This window comes from Physella acuta, unplaced genomic scaffold (assembly GCF_028476545.2).
Source record: "Physella acuta isolate Inbredline_101_S28 unplaced genomic scaffold, ASM2847654v3 ptg000466l, whole genome shotgun sequence".
Lineage (NCBI taxonomy): Eukaryota > Metazoa > Mollusca > Gastropoda > Physidae > Physella > Physella acuta.
Window position 1 is genome coordinate 1,719,232 of NW_026731985.1, and position 20,492 is coordinate 1,739,723.

Below are 20,492 nucleotides of genomic sequence, written 5' to 3' on the forward strand. Positions count from 1 at the left end.
TACCACATCTAGACATCGGCCTTAGATTTACCACATCTAGACATCGGCCTTAGATTTACCACATCTAGACATCAGCCTTAGATTAACCAACTTTTGACATCGGCCTTAGATTTACCACATCCAGACATCGGCCTTAGATTTACCACATCCAAACATCGGCCTTAGATTTACCACCTTAGATTTACCACATCCAGACATCGGCCTTAGATTTACCACCTTTAGAAATCGGCCTTAGATTTACCACATCCAAACATCGGCCTTAGATTTACCACATCCAAACATCGGCCTTAGATGTACCACATCCAGACATTGGCCTTAGATTTACCACATCCAAACATTTAGAGTTAAATAAATTTATTCTCTCTGGCACGGCCATATTGTTTCCCCTTTTTATTTTGACCTGGCATCTTTAATCACTCCCTGCACATAAAGCAGGACGTCGGCATTAATCGGGTTATTTTAGGCAAATATTATCTCTCACCCCCCTTCCTTCCCCCCTCCCCCTCCTTAGTTCCATCCCCTCTGGTATTTGCCGGCAATAATTACACAATTCTTCCCAAAAAAAAAAAAATTCCCCCACAAAACGGTTGCCGGTGAAGATTTTTACCAACAAACTTTTTTTTCAATCCCGTTTTAAAAATAGCTTGGCGGTAACCGTGCCGACGTCTCGTCAAGTTCCGGCAACTTCCGGTCTTCTCTCCGATTGGTTAACGCCCCGCCTCTCGCGTGCTCCGAGCCGCGTGAACCGACGGCTATAAATAAGAGGTAGACATCCAATTTCGCTGACGTGCTGCTCATTTGTGCTTGCTGGAGAGCAGAGGTCTGTGACACTACCTTCCCCGTGAGTAGACTCAGGCTCTGCCCCACCCCTCCCTCCCCGCCCTACACGATGTCCGAGAAACCCGATCTCCCCGTGGGTTACCTGGGTAGCCAGCCAAAGTTCGGTGAACTCAATCTCCAAACCCTAACCCACGACAGTCCGGAATTTTCCGTGGACAACAATGGGGAACTGGAAATTAAGTTCAAAGCTCCAAAGCCGGTCAAGGTACGTTACTCACCTTTTATCAACTTTGTATTTTATCAATTTTAGTTTTTGCATAAACTTTAGATTTTATATCAACTTTACACTTTGTATCAACTTAAGATTTGGTATCAACTTAAGGTTTTGTATGAACTTTATATTGTATCAACTTTAGATTCTGTTTCAACTTTAGATTTGGTAACAACTTTAGATTTTTGTATAAACTTTAGATTTGGTAGCAACGTTACATTTTGTATCAATTTTACATTTTGTATCCATTTTACATTTCGTATCAATTTTAGATATTGTATTAACTTTGGATCTCGTGTCAACTTTAACTTTTGTATAATTTTACATTATCTTGTTAACATTTTCGTAAGTCGAAATTTTGCAAACAATTGCTTAGTTGGATGTGTTTTCTTTGAGGAATTAAAGTTGAATTTAATCGTGATAAGCCGTGATTATTTTAGATTAACCTTTTTAAAAAAATGTGGTGTGGATGTGAGTATGTAAATAAGGTAAAAAAAAATGTGTGTGGATTGTGGACATACAATATGTTTATTCTTTGGATAAATGATCTGATAGATTGGCTTTCTGCAGAATAGGGTAATTTACTAGATGGTGTAATTGAACTTAAGAGATAGATCGATATATATATATATATATATATATATATATATATATATATATATATATATATATATATATATATATATTAATACGAAATAAAGAGAACAGAGATATTGACAAAGACAATTATGTAATGATGTGTAGATGAACAAACTGTCATACCAATTTGACACTTTGTCGTCCAATGAGTTACACAATTCCTGCAACATAACTGATATACTACTGCAGACATTACTGCCCACCTTACTGATATATATATTACTGCAAACCTTACCTTACACCTTACTCCAAACAATCCGTATAACTTTTGCTGTTGTATCGCCCACTACAGGTAACCACTAACCTAATCAACTGCCGAAGCGACAAGGAAGTCACGGAGTACGTCTTCACACAAACCAAAGACAAGGAGCTTCACTTTGTCCTTGTGTTCCCTGAAGCCGGCTACTTCAAATTCCAGATCTTCGCCCTAGACGCCTCGGACGAGAGCAAGTCCCTCCCCAACGTCTACAACTATTTAATCAACGTCAAGGAGGCGCAGAAAGCCGCCTACGCCTTCCCCAAGCAGTACGCCCAATGGAAAGATGGATGCTACCTGTACTCACCTTTAGTGCTCAACGCCAAGACCAGCCTGGCCAAGGTAGAGTTCAAGGTTTTTATCCCCAATGCCAAGGCCGTGGCCGCCGTAGCAGCGGGGGAGTGGTTCCACTTGACCAAAAAGGGCGACAACTGGGAGGGGACTGCAGCCCTGAGCAAGCACCGCGGGAAAGATGTCAAGGTCACGCTGAACGCCAACTACGGCGCAGACGAGTCCAAGTACGCCACCTTGCTGGAGTACATTATCTAATCGGCCTTGACCTTTCTGTAAACTGTACACTGTCTGTATTTACCACTCACTAATCAAGTGCAATAACAGAATGAATGGATGTGTCTTACAGCTTTACAATCGAACTTTTTTTATTTGCCTGTATGACTTCTCTTTAACATAAGTCAGTTTTTTTTAGTCGCGCTATACACCAAGTCAAGTATTTGCTAAGTCAAGTACTTCGTGAATCACTTGGCTACCTTCGCAATAAATGTACTAGAGTGAATGTTACAGAAGGAAAAAAAAAATTCTTGGAATTGTTTCCCCTTCTGTGTGTGGCAGAGTGAAGGGAGTGGCATAAAAGTGTGTATGGATCTGTAGGTAGCCAGTACATATTGAATACCTGTATGGATCTGTAGGTAGCCAGTACATATTGAATACCTGTATGGATCTGTAGGTAGCCAGTACATATTGAATACCTGTACGGATCTGTAGGTAGCCAGTACATATTGAATACCTGTATGTATCTGTAGGTAGCCAGTACATATTGAATACCTGTACGGATCTGTAGGTAGCCAGTACATATTGAATACCTGTACGGATCTGTAGGTAGCCAGTACATATTGAATACCTGTATGGATCTGTAGGTAGCCAGTACATATTGAATACCTGTACGGATCTCTAGCCGTAATTGATATCTGCATTAAATAATTTTTGCTCATTAAAATCTGCTGTTTTTTCCACAAACGTGGCTATGTGATTTGTTCAATGCGATATGTGGCTGGTCTGATCTATGTCCACATATGTATTTATCCTTTGTTTTCATATGTATTTGTCCTTTGTTTACATATGTATTTGTCGTTTGTCCGCATCTGTATTTGTCCTTTGTCCACACATCGCTATTTGTCGTTGTGTACACTTTGTTGTTTCGTATTGCCCAACAGGCTACGTTTGGATTTAACAAATACTTTAATCCTAATCCCTCTATAACCCTCTTAATCTATCAGTATCAACAAGTTCTCTCCCTATATATTCTAAACCTGATTTTTTAATACTGTAGTTTTTGTTTACCCAGATGCTACAATAGTATAATTACATCTTAATCTAAGCATAATTAAATGATACAATTTGTTATTTGAACTACACTTTTTTCGCATTGCACTTAGGATTTGTAAAAGAAAATTTTTTGTGAGTGGAAAAATCTGAAGGTAGAATCTCTAGATCACTTCTAGATCACTTCTAGATCACTCTAGATCACTTCAACAACTAGGCCGTCAGGAATCTTCCAGTCACGTGATTCCCTCAACCTTTTGTAACTGTAATTCTTTCACCTGGCGGCTTGAAATTCTCAAACATACCTGAACTAGATTCTATTTTTAAATCCCTGGGTCAGACTCTCGATGAGCTAACGGGTTGGGTGTGTGGGAAGGAGCCAGGGATGGGGCTGAGACTCGCACCTATAACCCAAGATCTGGATGCAGATTTCTCATATGTTTATCTCTTGTATTATCCTCTATCCTTACGTCAGACAGTATCTTATAAAAACACGAACTTTATCTGCAATATTCGGGGACAATCTTAAACTCAGCAGCATTGCCTCCCCTTGCTAGGGGACATTATCGCACTTGGCCAGAGGCAGTATCTGTACTGACAAACGTAATTTTTCCAACTCATAAACATTTTCCTATCCGCGAACATTACCTCCCCTATCTGTGATTGTTACTTCGCGTGCATTTGAATATTACCTCCCTTATCTGTGACTATTTCATCCCGTACCTTTGAACCACCTCACTTATTATGAACATTATGTGCCTTACGTATGCCCATTGCCTCCTTTATCTATCACCATAATCTAAATAAAAAATTCAAGTTACCTCCCTTACACCTGCTTATTACCTCCCCTACATATGCCCATTACCTCCCTTAACTATGAACATTACCTCCCGTTACAAAAAAAATATATTAAATGAATACTATCTTTTTCAAATATGAACACAACCTTAAATGTATCTAGTAAATATTACTCCAAACTAACGTAAAGAAGTAAAGTTCCCCTTTCAAACCTGACGGTCTATAGGGAAAGTTAAGTAGAGTTCACTTGTTTCTGTGACCTCGGCATATAAAGAGATAGTGTGGTCAGCCCAGCCGGCTTTACTCTCCCTAACGTGATTTGGGTACTCATCAGAGGTGGGTGGACTTAGGGACGGTCTACTGACTTGAACCCGGATTCGAACTCGAGACTTACGGGTTAGCAGCCCAGCTCTCTAGACCACTCGGTTCCCCTAAACTAACGTAACACGTCATTATTCTTCAAATCCAACCAACACAACTAGCACCAACACAACTAGCACCTTTTTCTTCTTCTTCTTCTTCGTTCTTAATTATTAGTGTTGAAGGGGATCGAAATTTATCTGCCAGTGGGTTTGAACTCGAGACTTTTGTTCAACCATGAGCTTTTTTGCCGACTCGACCACGCCTCCAACACAATTAAGCATTACGTGTCAACTGGTTATGCGCCATTGAGGCCATTGACTCCGATTTCAGCCTGCTTTTCTTTTTGGATTTGCTTCCATAGCCTTTGTCCAACCAAGAACAAACTACAAGGCAGCAGTTGTTTAATTTTGGAGTTGTCTCTCCTAGAAGAGTGGCTGTCCCCAGCTAACGAGCCTCATCTGCCCGAGGGTTCGAACTCGAGACTTTTCGGTTTAGCAACCATGAGCTTTTACCGACTCGACCACGCCGACCCCTAACTAGCACCAACACGCTGAACTGTACACATTTTTTACTTTCGCTATCTCGTATTTTTTTTTTCTACAGCCTCATTTTGGCTCGTCAGAAAGTCTCGCGGCACGTGCCGAATGGCTTCATTTTCTGGAAACAATAATTTAGTCAGACAACAAGAGTTCTGCAGACTTAATGAATTGGGGATGGGGGAGGGCAGGTGGGGCGCTCAAGATTGATCTCCCCATGAAATAAGTGGAGGAGGTTTCAAACAAAAAGCTGAGTAGCACTATCTGGATGGAGGGGGTTATTTTAAGAATTTATCTGCAGTGTGTTATCTGCTTCATTTCTCGTCTCGTATTTCTGTAAACTTACGATATCAGATGATTCAGTTTGGTTTTGTTCAACTGGTTTTATTTTTATTTTTTTTTTGGTTTTGTTCAACTGTTTTATTTTTTTATTTTTAGTTTTCGTTTAGGTGTAATTTCATTAGTTAGTTCGTATGGCGGTTAAGTTATTATTTTAGATTTGGTGGTGTGATATAAATGGTCTGTAGTTTTGTTCGTCTAAAAGATTTTATTTGTAGTTTTGTTGGGGTGTAGAAATGGTCTGTAGTTTTGTTAGGATTTAGAAATGGTCTGTAGTTTTGTTGGGGTGTAGAAATGGTCTGTAGTTTTGATGGTCTCCAATAAATTATTTGTAGTCTGCTGTGTTGTAGGAAGGGTCTGTGATTTCACATGTGTTTTAGAAATATTCTATAGTTTTGCTGTGTGGTAAAACTATTCCTTTCGCAAATTTTAAGCCCACATTAGATGAAAACACCGACACCGTCAATATTATTGACATGAAAGTGGAAGTAGAGGTTAGATCGTCTTGGGTGGGTACCAATACAAACCCTGATAAATACACACAAATATAAAGTGGTCCAAAAATAGCTCTAAAACGTGAATCAGGTTGGTAAAGAAGAAAATAATTTAAACAAAGAATTTTGGTGAAGTGTTGCACACAAGTTTGTACTTTAACAAGGGAGGTAAAGCTTATTGAATTATCTACCTTGTTAGCTTCCACATAACCCTCACTAGCTCCTGGCTTTACAGCGTATTCCTGCTTACGTTCTATTTTAGTCCTAAACATTAACTACCTATTCCCAAACTTTATTTGCCTATCCCACATCTTTACCAACGTTATCCAAATGTTACGTCCCGGGTTAGATTCGAATTCTAGAACAACGCTTCGTGTATAACTTCACTCCTTTTATTTGTCTCAATGCATTCAAGCGTACCATAACAGCCCTCGTCCTAACCGCTACTAACCCGCTGACTGCCCCCCACAATCGTTCACTCGCCCTTTTATACCCGCATTCGACCTTGGGATTACAAGACATAAACACACAAGGGTAACTACACAGTAAGGTGAACTCCACTCACACAGGCACTCTCCCCTAGTTCTAGACTATTCTAACCTATTCTAAACTAACCTACAACTGGCCCGTAACACTACCCCCCATACTGGCCACCAGTTGTTACGGCCCGTAACACCAAACTTTACCTGCTTATTTATAATCTTTATCTACCCATTCCTCATCTTTACCTACCTATTCCTAATTTTTACCTTCAAATCTTCAGTCTTATATGAAAACATTTTTACAGTAAAACACACAAATTTTGTAATTATCGCAATTAAAAGTAGACTTTCATTAATTAACTAGGTGTCTAATTATCGTCAACCAAACTAATTATCCAACCTAGTCTCCAGATGGAGAATATCCGGGTGACTTCCCCTACAAATAAAATCATGCGCGGAAGTCAGGTAATGTTATGGACGTGCCAATCACTTTTTTATTTTTATATACACGTGTTATTTCATAACGAAAACATTTCATTAACTCAACTCACGTGTACAGCATCCGGTAAATCTTGCCGTTCCTGTCAATTTAAAAATAATTATGTTTGATCATTTGATGGCTCATTTAGTCTTCTGACTGGAGAGTTTTTCTACATCCCTTGCCGGTGGATTGAATAACTTTATCCCAGGCTGGTTGATTGATTGGTAAACTTCATCCTAGGTAGGTTGATGGGATAAAAGTAAAAAAAAGTACAGAATCCTCATTAGATCCTGCGATCCATTAGGAGAGATTTTCTACGGACTTGGAACCGGATTCGAACTCGTGACATTTTGGTTAGCAGCCTAGAGCTCTATCTGCTTTGACCACGCCATCCCATTTGTAGAAGGTATATTGGATTTTTAGTAAACATCAACAATGAATGAGTAGGTTTTGGTAGGTTGTGGGAGACCTTTAAGAATTATAGGTGTTACCAATAATTGAGATAGGCCAATGACAAGAATATCATGGTTACCAATGATCGAGATAGGCTAATGACAAGAATATCAGGGTAGCCAATCATTGAGATAGACCACTGACAAGAATATCAGGGTTACCAATCATTGAGATAGGCTAATGACAAGAATATCAGGATTACCAATCATTGAGATAGGCTAATGACAAGAATATCAGGGTTACCAATGACAACGTTGGCTGAGCAAGGCAGACAAACACATGTAGTGAGTAGAGAAATGGTTGCCAAGATCAGATGAACTTTGTGGACTTGTGTGTGTTGAGTGAACAAAAGCATGAAAACTAGGACAAAGCTCTTTGAGCTAAACAAAGCAGGACAAAGCTCTGAGCTAAATAAACTGTTTTGCAGACAAGAACAAAGACATACTTGCATCACGGAACTGATCTAGAGATTTGCACCATGAACTACTGACATAGAAGTATTTGAGAGACTGGAACCACGTAAAAAATATAGATAAAAATCTTTTTTTAAAAACTGGAACTTTTACATTTTTTGTATACAGGTCATACCAACGGCTGAGGTCACAGTCCCCTGCAAAAGTGGGAAAAACATTAATTAGTATTGAAAATATATATTAATAAGTGTCCACCCCCCACTCCATCCTCCGGAAGTTCTGATAGCCCCCCCCCCCCACCCCTTGAATAAATGTAGGACATAAACGGGCATGCCAAGTCATCAAACTTAAGTTTCAGATTTAACTTCTCGGTCCATTATTACGCAACATCACTTCATGCAGTCATAGTAAACGTGTCTATTTATAGATTGTTTACCACCTACACATTCCCTGTTCCCCCACATCAGCAACACAACTACCCGGCCCCACACCCCACGCCTCTCCCACCACACCTTGCACCCCCACCCCACCCTGCTGGTTAGGCTACAGGTTAAAGTTAAATCTCATCTACGACCCAGCGAGGATGCGATGCCGGTCTAAATTTAGAATCTAATCTTTGACTTATACTGCAGGGAGATGCACGCTGAGAGGGTGGGGGGAGGAGGTGCATGTAGGTGTGTGAGCGTTGGTGTGGGGGGAGGTGCATGCATGTGTGTGGAAAGCGGTGAGCTGAGAGGGGGAAAAGTTTGAAAACCGTCAACGTAAACTTTGTCGATAAGATTTATCTGTCAAGTAGAGGGAAATAATGGAGGCTATCTTTGGTGCCAAGTGCTGGGGTAACTTTCTGGCACTGGGGGCGTTCTACTGTTATAAGTAGAGAAGTCTCAAGTTTTACTGTCTCGGTTTTTACTTTCTCAAGTTTTACTGTCTTAAGTTCTACTGTCTCATGTTTTACTCTCTTAACTTTTACTGTCTCGGGTTTAATTGTCTCAGGTTTTACTGTCTTAAGTGTTGCTGTCTCAAGTTTTACTGTCTCAACTTTCACTGTCTCGACTTTTACTGTCTTACGTTTTACTGTCTCAAGTAGGGAAGTCTCAAGTTTTACTGTCTCAAGTTTTACTGTCTCAAGTTTTACTGTCTTAAGTTTTACTGTCTTAAGTTTTGCTGTCTCAAGTTTTACTGTCTCAAATTTTACTGTCTTAAGTTTTACAGTCTAAAGTATTAAATGTTCTTTTTCTAAAATAGTTATGTCTGAAAGTTTTCTTCTTAAACTATGAAGGGTCTAAAGATTTACTGTTGAAAGTAATAGTGTCTTAAGCTTTTTCCGTTTTAAATACAACAAGTCTCAAGTTGTTTTAAAGCCCTGACTACATCTATTTTACTTGAGAATGTTATTTATTCATTCTCCCAACGAAAACTTAAGATAAATTTCTTTCTACTGGCTCCAGGCCTTCGTGTATTAATTTAGTCTTATATTAGCAGCTAAGCTATTTAGTATAAAGGGTAATCAGTGCCCTGTGGGATTAAGGATAACTAGTAGCTTTATTCAGGATAGCCAATAGCCTGTAAGATACAGGATAGCCAGTAGCCTGATACAGGATAGCCGGTAGCCTGTAAGCTGTGCCATACCCAAGCATCTGGCTAAATAGCCTCTACTTGAACTACTTCAAATATTTTCTCCAAACAACCCCCTTGAGGCCTAGAGTTTTGAAACTTTTATTTCACCTGCTGGGACTTTTCAGCCAACAAAAAGAGATAATTAAAAGCTGATAAAAGAGGCAAAACAAAACAAAAGTGTTCGGGGGTATTAAATAAAGGAAGGCTGGCTGCTACCTGTTGAAACAGCAGGTAGACGGGAGGCAGGCTGCTACCTGTTGAAACAGCAGGTAGACGGGAGGCAGGCTGCTACCTGTTGAAACAGCAGGTAGACGGGAGGCAGGCTGCTACCTGTTGAAACAGCAGGTAGATGGGAGGCAGGCTGCTACCTGTTGAAACAGCAGGTAGACGGGAGGCTTGCTGCTACCTATTGAAACAGCAGGTAGACGGGAGGCAGGCTGCTACCTGTTGAAACAGCAGGTAGACGGGAGGCTTGCTGCTACCTGTTGAAACAGCAGGTAGACGGGAGGCTTGCTGCTACCTATTGAAACAGCAGGTAGACGGGAGGCTTGCTGCTACCTGTTGAAACAGCAGGTAGACGGGAGGCTTGCTGCTACCTATTGAAACAGCAGGTAGACGGGAGGCTTCGATGTAGTCCATAAGGTGGTGCTAGGGTCTGGTACCAGGGTCGTATAGGGGGGGGGGGGGTATATGGGGAGATGGGGACAAAACTGGTCGGGTACCAGAGTCGTATGGGGGATGGTTATATGGGCAGGGGAAGGCAAAACTGTTCTGGTACTCAGGGTCGTAGAGGGTGAGGGGTTATATAGGCAGGTGAGGACAAAACTGATCTGTGGGCTTTACATGACATGGTTGTATGGAGGTTGGCATAGAAGGTTGGTCTGTGGTAAACAATACGTTGAGTGAAATCGTGTGAACGAAATCTGCTATGTTCATGTTTACTATTTTGTCATAGCCTAGTTCACTAGAGAAATGACCAATTTGAATAAAGCAATATGACCCAACGTGCTCAGTACTTCTTCTAGTTCTTCATACAGATATACAGACATAGACAGTAATATATATATATATATATATATATATATATATATATATATATATATATATATATATATGTCTGTGTGTGTGTGTTTGTCTCTGTGTGTCTGTGTGTTTGTCTGTGTATGTGTCTGAGTGTACGTGTCTGTGTTTGTGTAATTGTGATTGTGTGATTGTGTTCAGCTAATTAACGATGGACATGACCCGACTCTAGTTCTGTAGAAAATGCTGACAGTACAAAACCTGCCCCATAAACCTGGAGTCACAGCACTACAGCTAAAGAAGACGTAATGGGAACGTCAGGACGTCGTGATCAAAGATTTATGGTGGGGGATCGGTGCCAAACATTGCAACATTACATAGACTAGACTTGCGGTTGTTACAGTAGATAGACTTGGGGCCGTTGGTTGTTACAGTAGATAGACAGGTTTGTGGGTTGTTAAAGCAGGTTTGGTTTAAAGATGCGGCTATTCCATGTTAGGGTTGATAATGCAGCAAATGGATGTTAGGGTTAATGATGTAGATACATGATGTTATAGTTAATGATGAAGCATTGATGAATAGGGTTAATGATGTAGTTTTAGCGTTTTCGGTTTAATAATGGAGCTCTATAATGTTAGCTTTACTTATATAGATAAAGGGTGTTATAATTAATGATGTAGCTGCAAGATGTTATGGTTAATGATACAGCTCTAACAAAGCCTTAACCCTAACGTCTGATTTTTACAATATTCCTAACAACCTAGCACATCTGTTTTCAGACGAGTCTATTGTCGTATACGGGTAGCATCAATTCTCCAAATCTCCTGCATGTACGACTGAATTGTTTGGTTTACTATAGGCAGGTGAGTCACCGTGGCCTTGAGCATGTATCAACCCCGATTGTTTCTAAATATAGCTGCTGTTGAGAAAGGTCAGGTCTAAAAATAACCTGACCTTTGATTCCCATGTGTCTTCGCGTACATCGGGGAAGGGAAGTAATCCAACAAATAGAAGAAACTTGAGACTGTTGTATCACATGGTGTCTAGGAAATCAAAGCGAGGCGAATGTATTTTTAGATCATGAAACAAAACGAAGTCTGTAACTAGACACCTCGTCGTGAGACTCTACAATAGAGCCCATAAATGGTCATGTGAGAACCGTCGTATTTTTGTGTCTGCCAAAAGCGGATACAATTTGTCTTGAACGAATTAAACTCTGATCACGTAGACTGAATTTAAGTGTGAAAGTTCAATACCCGATTTAAAATTCTACAGGTAAAACGAATTTTTAAAATCTGAATTTCGTCAGATTACACAAAAAATATCTCCAGATAAAAATGTTTCCTTCTGTGAAAAGTTTTCAGTAATTCCGAACCAACTAACGCACAGACAGACAAATGTTTGCTTTTAGGTTTTCTAATATAAAAAAAAGTATAAGCATCCCTTCAAGAACGGATGCTATTTTAATAAATAATCACATCCAATTACCTTTGTTCTTGCGTAATCAACTAATTACTCACACATTAGAAACAACTTTAAAAAAAAGAAAAACAATTTGTATTTGGTTACCTTGATTACTGATGCTATCAAGTTGTCTCGTTACTTTAACTTTCATAGTAGCAAGATTAAAGACAAATGAAACAGTTTTTGAAGATGAAAGTGGTTCTATTTGTTTATGTCGTTTTGATAGATGTGTTTACTTTGGTGGTAGAGCAACAGCGTTAGTGATGTGTGTATTGGTGGTAGATAGAATCCTGTGACTAAACCAGAGGCGTAGCGAGGGGGGGGGGGGGGGGGCGGGGGGGGGGGGACATATGTCCCCGGGCGCCGACCTTAGGGGGGGGGGCGCCAAATTGAAAGTTTGAGGGGGGGGGGGGTGTTGCAAATGAAAAGTTCGAGGGGGTGCAAATCGAAAGTTTGAGGGGGGGTGCAAATGAAAAGTTTGAGGGGGGGTGTGCAAATCGAAAGTTTGTCCCCGGGCGCCGGGAATGGTCGCTACGCCTCTGGACTAAACTGTAAACAATTTGTATCACATAATTATTGGCTTTTAAAGTCTTACAGCTATTTGACTGTACAATTAGTGGAATGTTCAAAATTTGGACTGTAAAAAGTTGGACTGTATACCGTTAGGCCATACGGCGATTGGACTGTATGTGGTTACAACTATTGGACTGTGGTTACAACTATTGGACTGTCTGTGGTTACAACTATTGGACTGTGGTTACAACTATTGGACTGTCTGTGGTTACAACTATTGGACTGTCTGTGGTTACAACTATTGGACTGTCTGTGGTTACAACTATTGGACTGTGGTTACAACTATTGGACTGTCTGTGGTTACAACTATTGGACTGTGGTTACAACTATTGGACTGTGGTTACAACTATTGGACTGTCTGTGGTTACAACTATTGGACTGTCTGTGGTTACAACTATTGGACTGTCTGTAGTTACAACTATTGGACTGTCTGTGGTTACAACTATTGGACTGTCTGTGGTTACAACTATTGGACTGTGGTTACAACTATTGGACTGTCTGTGGTTACAACTATTGGACTGTCTGTGGTTACAACTATTGGACGGTGGTTACAACTATTGGACTGTCTGTGGTTACAACTATTGGACTGTCTGTGGTTACAACTATTGGACTGTGGTTACAACTATTGGACTGTCTGTGGTTACAACTATTGGACTGTCTGTAGTTACAACTATTGGACTGTCTGTAGTTACAACTATTGGACTGTCTGTGGTTACAACTATTGGACTGTCTGTGGTTACAACTATTGGACTGTGGTTACAACTATTGGACTGTGGTTACAACTATTGGACTGTGGTTACAACTATTGGACTGTGGTTACAACTAATGGACTGTCTGTGGTTACAACTATTGGACTGTCTGTGGTTACAACTATTGGACTGTGGTTACAACTATTGGACTGTGGTTACAACTATTGGACTGTGGTTACAACTATTGGACTGTCTGTGGTTACAACTATTGGACTGTCTGTGGTTACAACTATTGGACTGTCTGTGGTTACAACTATTGGACTGTCTGTACATCTTAAAGTCATATATTTACAAGAGACGACCATAGCCCTTGATGTATTAATGTTAATTAATGTTAGACTGGCCATGAGCCTATCAAACTGGACATAGTCACGCTTTGATACATTCATAACTTCAAGAAATGCCTGGTTTAATTTGTTTACGCTGAGGGTGACAAACCAGCACATTGTGAAACCTACAAACTGACAGACCACATCCTAAAAGTGACAGACAGATTAACCACGCCTTCATTAGGGCGAGGTTAGTAACAAAACACACCCACTTTAAGTTGATCATTGGACAAAATAGGATAAATAGACGCCCTTTTTGGACAGGCAAGCCACACCCTCATGGCCTAGCTGGATGACAAGCCACGCCCACATAAAGCTGATATAGGACAGACTAAGACCAAAACTCCGCCCACCTAGAGCAGAGACCACGCCCTATCAGTGCGATCACAACAACCTGCTCATGTGACTTATGACTCACAGGTTGACTGAAAACATCTAAATCTGCCTGTGATTGACTTACCCCGGCTAATGCTCTGTCGTAGGTCTAAAAATAACGACGGCAGGAAGAGGCTTCTGGAACCATCATCTGACTCACGGGACTTCTGGGAGTGTGGCACGAGTGAGCGAGAGACGGTATGCTGGGCACGTGAGGCTTGCTTATATTTACCTAGCCTGTTATCTCCCTTAAGCTGCCATTGCTACTCTCCCTTTAGTTGATATTGCTACTCTCTTTACTGGGCATGATACTCTCCCTTTAGTTGATATTGCTACTCTCTTTACTTGGCATTGATACTCTCCCTTTATTTAGCGTTGATACTCTCCCTTTATTTAGCATTGATACTCTCCCTTTATTTAGCATTGATAATCTCCCTTTACTTGACATTATAACTGTCTGTTAACCCGGTGTAAAATCACCAGCACTTGTTCGTGAGTCGACAAAATACCGCCAACATGTGCAGCATGTAACGCTCCAAGGAATGACATTTTTTTCGCATTTTTTCAGCATTGTTGGACAAATATGCTGCAGGTAGGGTCAATGTCCTGTGACGTCATACTCAGCTGTCTGCTGTCTGACAATGAACGGTATGGCTACAGCCAATGCACTGTGAAGTCAGGGTTAGCTCTAGAACCGATGTTAGCTGTTGCACGCGATAAAAGCTGCAACAGAAACGTTTCTGGTAGATTTACTTTCAAGTAGGTCATGAAGAGCAAAGAAAATATCTGCAGTCCATTATTTTTCTTTTTTTTTTTTTTTTTTTTTTAGTTTTAAAGAATTTAAGATATTTAAGTTCGTCATTAATTTGATGAGGGTGGGCAGTTAGGGAAGATAACTCAGGAAATTATAAAATATTTGTTAATTATTGGTTATCTCTCTTTACTCCTACTTCGCCTACCAACAACAACAACACCAACAAACATCTACTTAACCAACGTCTTTATTAAAAAAAACTAGCAACATCAAATTACGCTACCAATACCAACAAACACCAACCTTTCAGGCAGACAACGTTACCAACAACATTAACAAACATCAAGTACGCCAACAACACCAGTATACTAACACCAACCAGCAACAACAGCAAAAGCCAACACCAACTCTAACACAAAAAATACCCAAATGCCAACACCATAAGACAACTTTACCAACACCAACAACATCAAACAACACCAATCAACACCGACAAACATCAACATAAGCTGATAACTTTGCCAACAACACCAACACCAACAAACTAAGACAACTTAATCAACATCATTAACACACACTAACAACAACAACAAACACCAGGAACACCAAACCACACCAACCAGCAAACAACAGCACCAACCAGCAAACAACAGCACCAACCAGCAAACAACAGCATCAACCAGCAAACAACAGCACCAACCAGCAAACAACAGCACCAACCAGCAAACAACAGCACCAACCAGCAAACACCAGCACCAACCAGCAAACAACAGCACTAACCAACAAACAACAGCACCAACCAGCAAACACCAACACCAACCAGCAAACAACAGCACCAACCAGCACCAACCAGCAAACAACAGCACCAACCAGCAAACAACAACACCAACCAGCAAACAACAGCACCAACCAGCAAACAACAGCATCAACTAGCAAAGAACAGCACCAACCAGCAAACAACAGCACCAACCAGCAAACAACAACACCAACCAGCAAACAACAGCACCAACCAGCAAACAACAGCATCAACCAGCAAACACCAACACCAACCAGCAAACAACAACACCAACCAGCAAACACCAACACCAACCAGCAAACACCAGCACCAACCAGCAAACAAACACCAGCACCAACCAGCAAACCACACCAACCAGCAAACAACAGCACCAACCAGCACCAACCAGCAAACAAACACCAGCACCAACCAGCAAACAACAGCACCAACCAGCAAACAACAGCACCAACCAGCAAGCAACAGCACCAACCAGCAAACAACAGCACCAACCAGCAAACACCAGCACCAACCAGCAAACAACAGCACCAACCAACAAACAATAGCACCAACCAACAAACAACAGCACCAACCAGCAAACACCAACACCAACCAGCAAACAACAACACCAACCAGCAAACACCAACACCAACCAGCAAACACCAGCACCAACCAGCAAACAAACACCAGCACCAACCAGCAAACCACACCAACCAACAAACAACAGCACCAACCAGCACCCTCACCTGTATGAAAGTTTCACAAGACCTCCAATGAACCCAGCATGAGGTCTTGTGTCTAAGACCCCAACACAAACGACACATTGAATGAGTTCTGTGCTGCAACATCCCGTGTTGAATACAACCCCAAGGAATTCTGGGACTCACTTTTGTATACAAACACTCCAAGCCTGCCCATGAAAGCAGCCATTGTTGCTGCAAGGGACGTAACCCTGTATTTAAACTTTTCATTCTTTTTTTTTCGTGATTCAATCTTTTTTTTTAAGTTGTCAGCCCCTGAATTGAATGTAAGTACATCAACTTCACCTTGAACCAAATATCGATTCACAGAGGCTTTTAAATAATGTATTCACGCTATAGTGAGAAGGGTCTAAGTTATGACGTTTTGAAGAATTTGAAAAAAACATTTCAAGATGTTACAATAAGCATATTATTCACACATTTGAACGCGTACATGTATTCGGTATGGGTGTATGAGTATATGTTTATGTACGGTATAATGTTAGATAAACAAAGAACGTAACAGTTTTAATTGGCTCTGAGGGGCCATCATTGAATTGGTAGGAGGGGGGGGGGGGTGATTGTAAGCTGTGTTGGCTATTGAACTTAAATACATCGAAGTCAAACCGATTAACGTAAGTTGTGTCTTGCTTGTGACTGACACTACTGGGGCATGAGGAGGGGGGGGTTGACTATAATTATTAAGCCGATACCGACTATCCGTATATAGCTTCATTAACACAGAGATATAATTATTGTATCAGTGATGGTGCTATGAAACAAAGATTATATTATATTACTACTTTGCTTTAATTAAAATAAACAATGTCTATACCAATGAATGATGTTACAAAAAAAACCTATTAATTCCATGAATGTGATCAAAACAAACATAAAATCAATAATAATGATTGTAAAAATGATTTTGTTTATAACAAAGATTCGCGTACTTGGAATATTTTGCACTGTCAGCGTGTTTCATTGTTTTATAACAATCAGATGTGTTGCTGATAAAGCAGTTATGACAAAGTCGGGTTACAAAAATTAAGATGTGTACACGACATATCAAGCAACTGTGGCTACACATCGGGGGGGGGGGAGGGAGGGATGGAGGAAAGAATAAAGTGAAGATGTGTACACGACATATCAAGCAACGATGACTGCACATCGGGGGGGGGGGTGTGGAGGGAAGAATAAAGTGAAGATGTGTACAGGACCTAGTAAGCAACTATGATTACAAATGGGGGAGTCTATTTTGAAGTAAAGATGTATACACGAAGTACACGATCAATCAAGTAACTATGACTGCAAATTCGGGTAGTCTATTATAAAGATGTTAAGAATACTTTTCAAGCAACTATGACTACCTATGGGGGAGTCTATTATAAAGTAAAGATGTGTACATGAGCTATCAATCAACTATGACTACCCATGGGTGAGTCTATTATAAAGATGTCTACACTAACTATCAAGCAACTATGACTACCCATGGGGGAGTCTATTATAAAGATGTCTACACTAACTATCAAGCAACTATGAATACCCATGGCTGAGTCTATTATAAAGTAAAGGTGTGTACACGAGCTATGAAGCAACTATGACTACCTAAGGGGGAGTCTAAAGTAAAGATGTGTACATGAGCTATCAAGCAACTATGACTACCTATGGGGCAGTCTATTATAAAGTAAATGTGTGTACACGAGCTATGAAGCAACTATGACTACCCGCATTGGTATCTCCGTCTCGCCACCAGCAAGCAGTGAGTACTAGGGGCTGCTCATGATTTATTCATCTAATCATCGAACCGTGTCAAACCTCGGTACACAGCACACACCGTGTGCACGCACACACAGACACAGCCCGCGTGTAGGTGAGTAACATATGTCCCTGTTGTGGTGACGTCACTTTGGTGGTGACAGATTGTATCGATTTGAACATCTGTGCTGTTTTCCCTCTTTAGTTCGCCCGTATTATTGCTCTGTTTTCATTACTTATCGATGTCACGTGTTACTTTAGATGAAGAAGGCAATATAAATCTCCTTAGGGTTGTGTGTAGGGGATGATTGTATCAGAACAACTAGCTCAACAATTTTACGTCTTATTATCATTCTGGGTCGTTTTGATTTTGGTGGATTTTCTTTATAATTGTGTATTCTGTAACACGTATTGTGAGATTTTAAAATTCGTGAGTGGTCAATGGAGATCTAAACACAACCTAGGTGAGTAGTTACTCGCGTGCTGTGACGCCATGTTCAAGGAGTCAGTGAATCACTTCCAGGAACTGTCCTGCCAGTTGTTGACCCACAAGGAACGTGACGCCCTCCAGAAAGTTCTATTCAACTACCAGAAGACCAACGACCTGGAAAAGTTGTGCTCGGCTCTGAAAGTTTTGCTCAACACGCCGGAGCGGAGCAAGTTGTTTGCTTACATCCGGGCTCCTATGAGCAGGGCCGAGAGGCAACATTTTGATCAGCTGATCTGGGGCAACAAGGGAAAGGCAAGCAGGAAAAATTACGGTAAGGGTTTAAAATTCAGGTAAAAAAAAACTTCGGTTAATTTCTCGTTTAAAAATTTGAAAGGATTCAGTTACAAGCGCAAACTGCGGACATAATGTAAACAAAAGAGGCTCACACGTTTTTTGTGCCACTTGTTAGGGGCGGGGGGATCTTTACTAAGTTGATAGATGGTGACTATGTATGGAAAACACCATCGTTTCTGCGGAGGCGTGAGCATCTATTGAAAACTTGAACCATCTAGCAAGAACGAGGAGCTTTCATAAACTTGAAGGCGTGGACAGTGACAGCATTCACACGACTCAATAATAGAACTGAGGACAATAAACAACCAACCCAGTAAGGTCGGGAACTCATTCAACACCCTCCACATCAAGAAATACAAATGAACAAATGGGGATGCATTGGACACATGTTGAAAACAGCAACATCACCAGACAGGCCTTAGATTGGAATCCCCAAGAAAAGTGGAAATTAAATAGGCCAAAAACAAACTTGGAAACTTGTTGGTGAAGTCAAGAAACCGGAATGTTGTAGTCCCAACTTCAAGGAATCGCCCAGGACCAAGCATGATGCTGCGCTAGAGGTCCACGAGAATAATGGTGATACTGATGATTAGTACGACTATACTGACTTTAATCGTTTTAGCTTAATTATGAAACCATTTTGAAAATTCGGCTAGTTAAAAGTGCAGTTGTATAACTGAATAGTTTTCCTCTAACGGATTAACACAAAATATCTGCAACAAGAATTGGGGGTCTTTATCCGTTTATTCCGAAGATCTTCAAAATTATCTAAAGAGCAAGAAAGTCTTGTGTTGTTTCGTGTGCACTTTAAAGCGTTGTGTGTGTATTTTATTCTCAGAAAAACTCAAACATTAAATTGATTTGGGATCACTTCGATGTATAAGTTCCGGTTTCGAATCTGAAGGTCCATGCATGGGGAAAGTGAAGTAGAGTTCACCTGTTTCTGTGACCTTTGCATATGAAGGGGTAGTGTGGTCAGCACTATGCTCAGCCGTCTTTACTTTTCGTAATGTGAATTATATACCCATTAGAGATGGGTGGACTCAGGGACAATCTGAATACTTTAGGCTGGATTCGAACTCGAGACTTCGGGTTAGCAGTCTATCGATGTATATATATATATATATATATATATATATATATATATATATATATATATATATATATATATATATATATATATATATATTGTGGGTTTGTGAGTGTGTGTATGCGTGTGCGAGGATATGTGAGTGTAATTTTAATATTCATTATATTACAATGTTAAAAATATATCCACATTAAATGTATTGGTTGCTTCCCATTTATCTTTTTAACTAATAAAGGGAAAGCAACATACAACTATGACTAAAAAATTAAAAATAAAGATATATTTAAATGGTGAATAGTAGCAACAAAGCAAGAGATGGTTTATTTATAACAATATTTAATTATAAATATTTTAATTTCCATCAGATGATTTTTTCACGTATTTAGTTGAATGTACTTTTTATTTACTCTTTGACAACTAGTTTGAATTAAAACAATCACTGTTATCAAATTAAATTCAAAAGGATTTTAATCTAATTAAGTCGATTTGCCTTTATCTTCAATTTTTAACTTTCTCGTAAAATTTCAAACCTGAACATTATATTCTGCACATCTTTAAACTTTATATGAACCTTCTAAAACATTCTTTCATAAATATTTCAAAAC

The 20,492-nt window shown here is 40.1% G+C and overlaps 2 protein-coding genes across 2 annotated transcripts in view; both read left to right on the forward strand.

Annotated features, from left to right (window-relative positions):
• The first annotated feature begins 777 nt into the window (after positions 1 to 777).
• Positions 778 to 3,200, forward strand: LOC131943808 (uncharacterized). Its single transcript, XM_059304096.1, has 2 exons — positions 778 to 1,045; positions 1,983 to 3,200. Exons 1-2 carry the CDS (start codon positions 890 to 892, stop codon positions 2,493 to 2,495), a joined length of 669 nt encoding a protein of 222 aa, XP_059160079.1. The 5' UTR covers positions 778 to 889; the 3' UTR covers positions 2,496 to 3,200.
• Positions 3,201 to 18,274: 15,074 nt separating this feature from the next.
• LOC131943776 (uncharacterized) overlaps positions 18,275 to 20,492 on the forward strand; it is a 31,552-nt gene continuing 29,334 nt past the window's right edge. The window contains exon 1 of the mRNA XM_059304050.1: positions 18,275 to 18,774. Coding sequence (XP_059160033.1) covers positions 18,507 to 18,774 — 268 coding nt within the window. The 5' untranslated portion in view covers positions 18,275 to 18,506. The remainder of the gene's footprint in view (positions 18,775 to 20,492) is intronic.

Coding starts and splice junctions, on each gene's coding strand:
- LOC131943808 (XM_059304096.1), top strand. CDS start 890: ATGTCCGAGAAACCCGATCTCCCCGTGGGTTACCTGGGTAGCCAGCCA. Junction 1,046..1,982: donor AAGCTCCAAAGCCGGTCAAG/GTACGTTACTCA, acceptor CGCCCACTACAG/GTAACCACTAACCTAATCAA.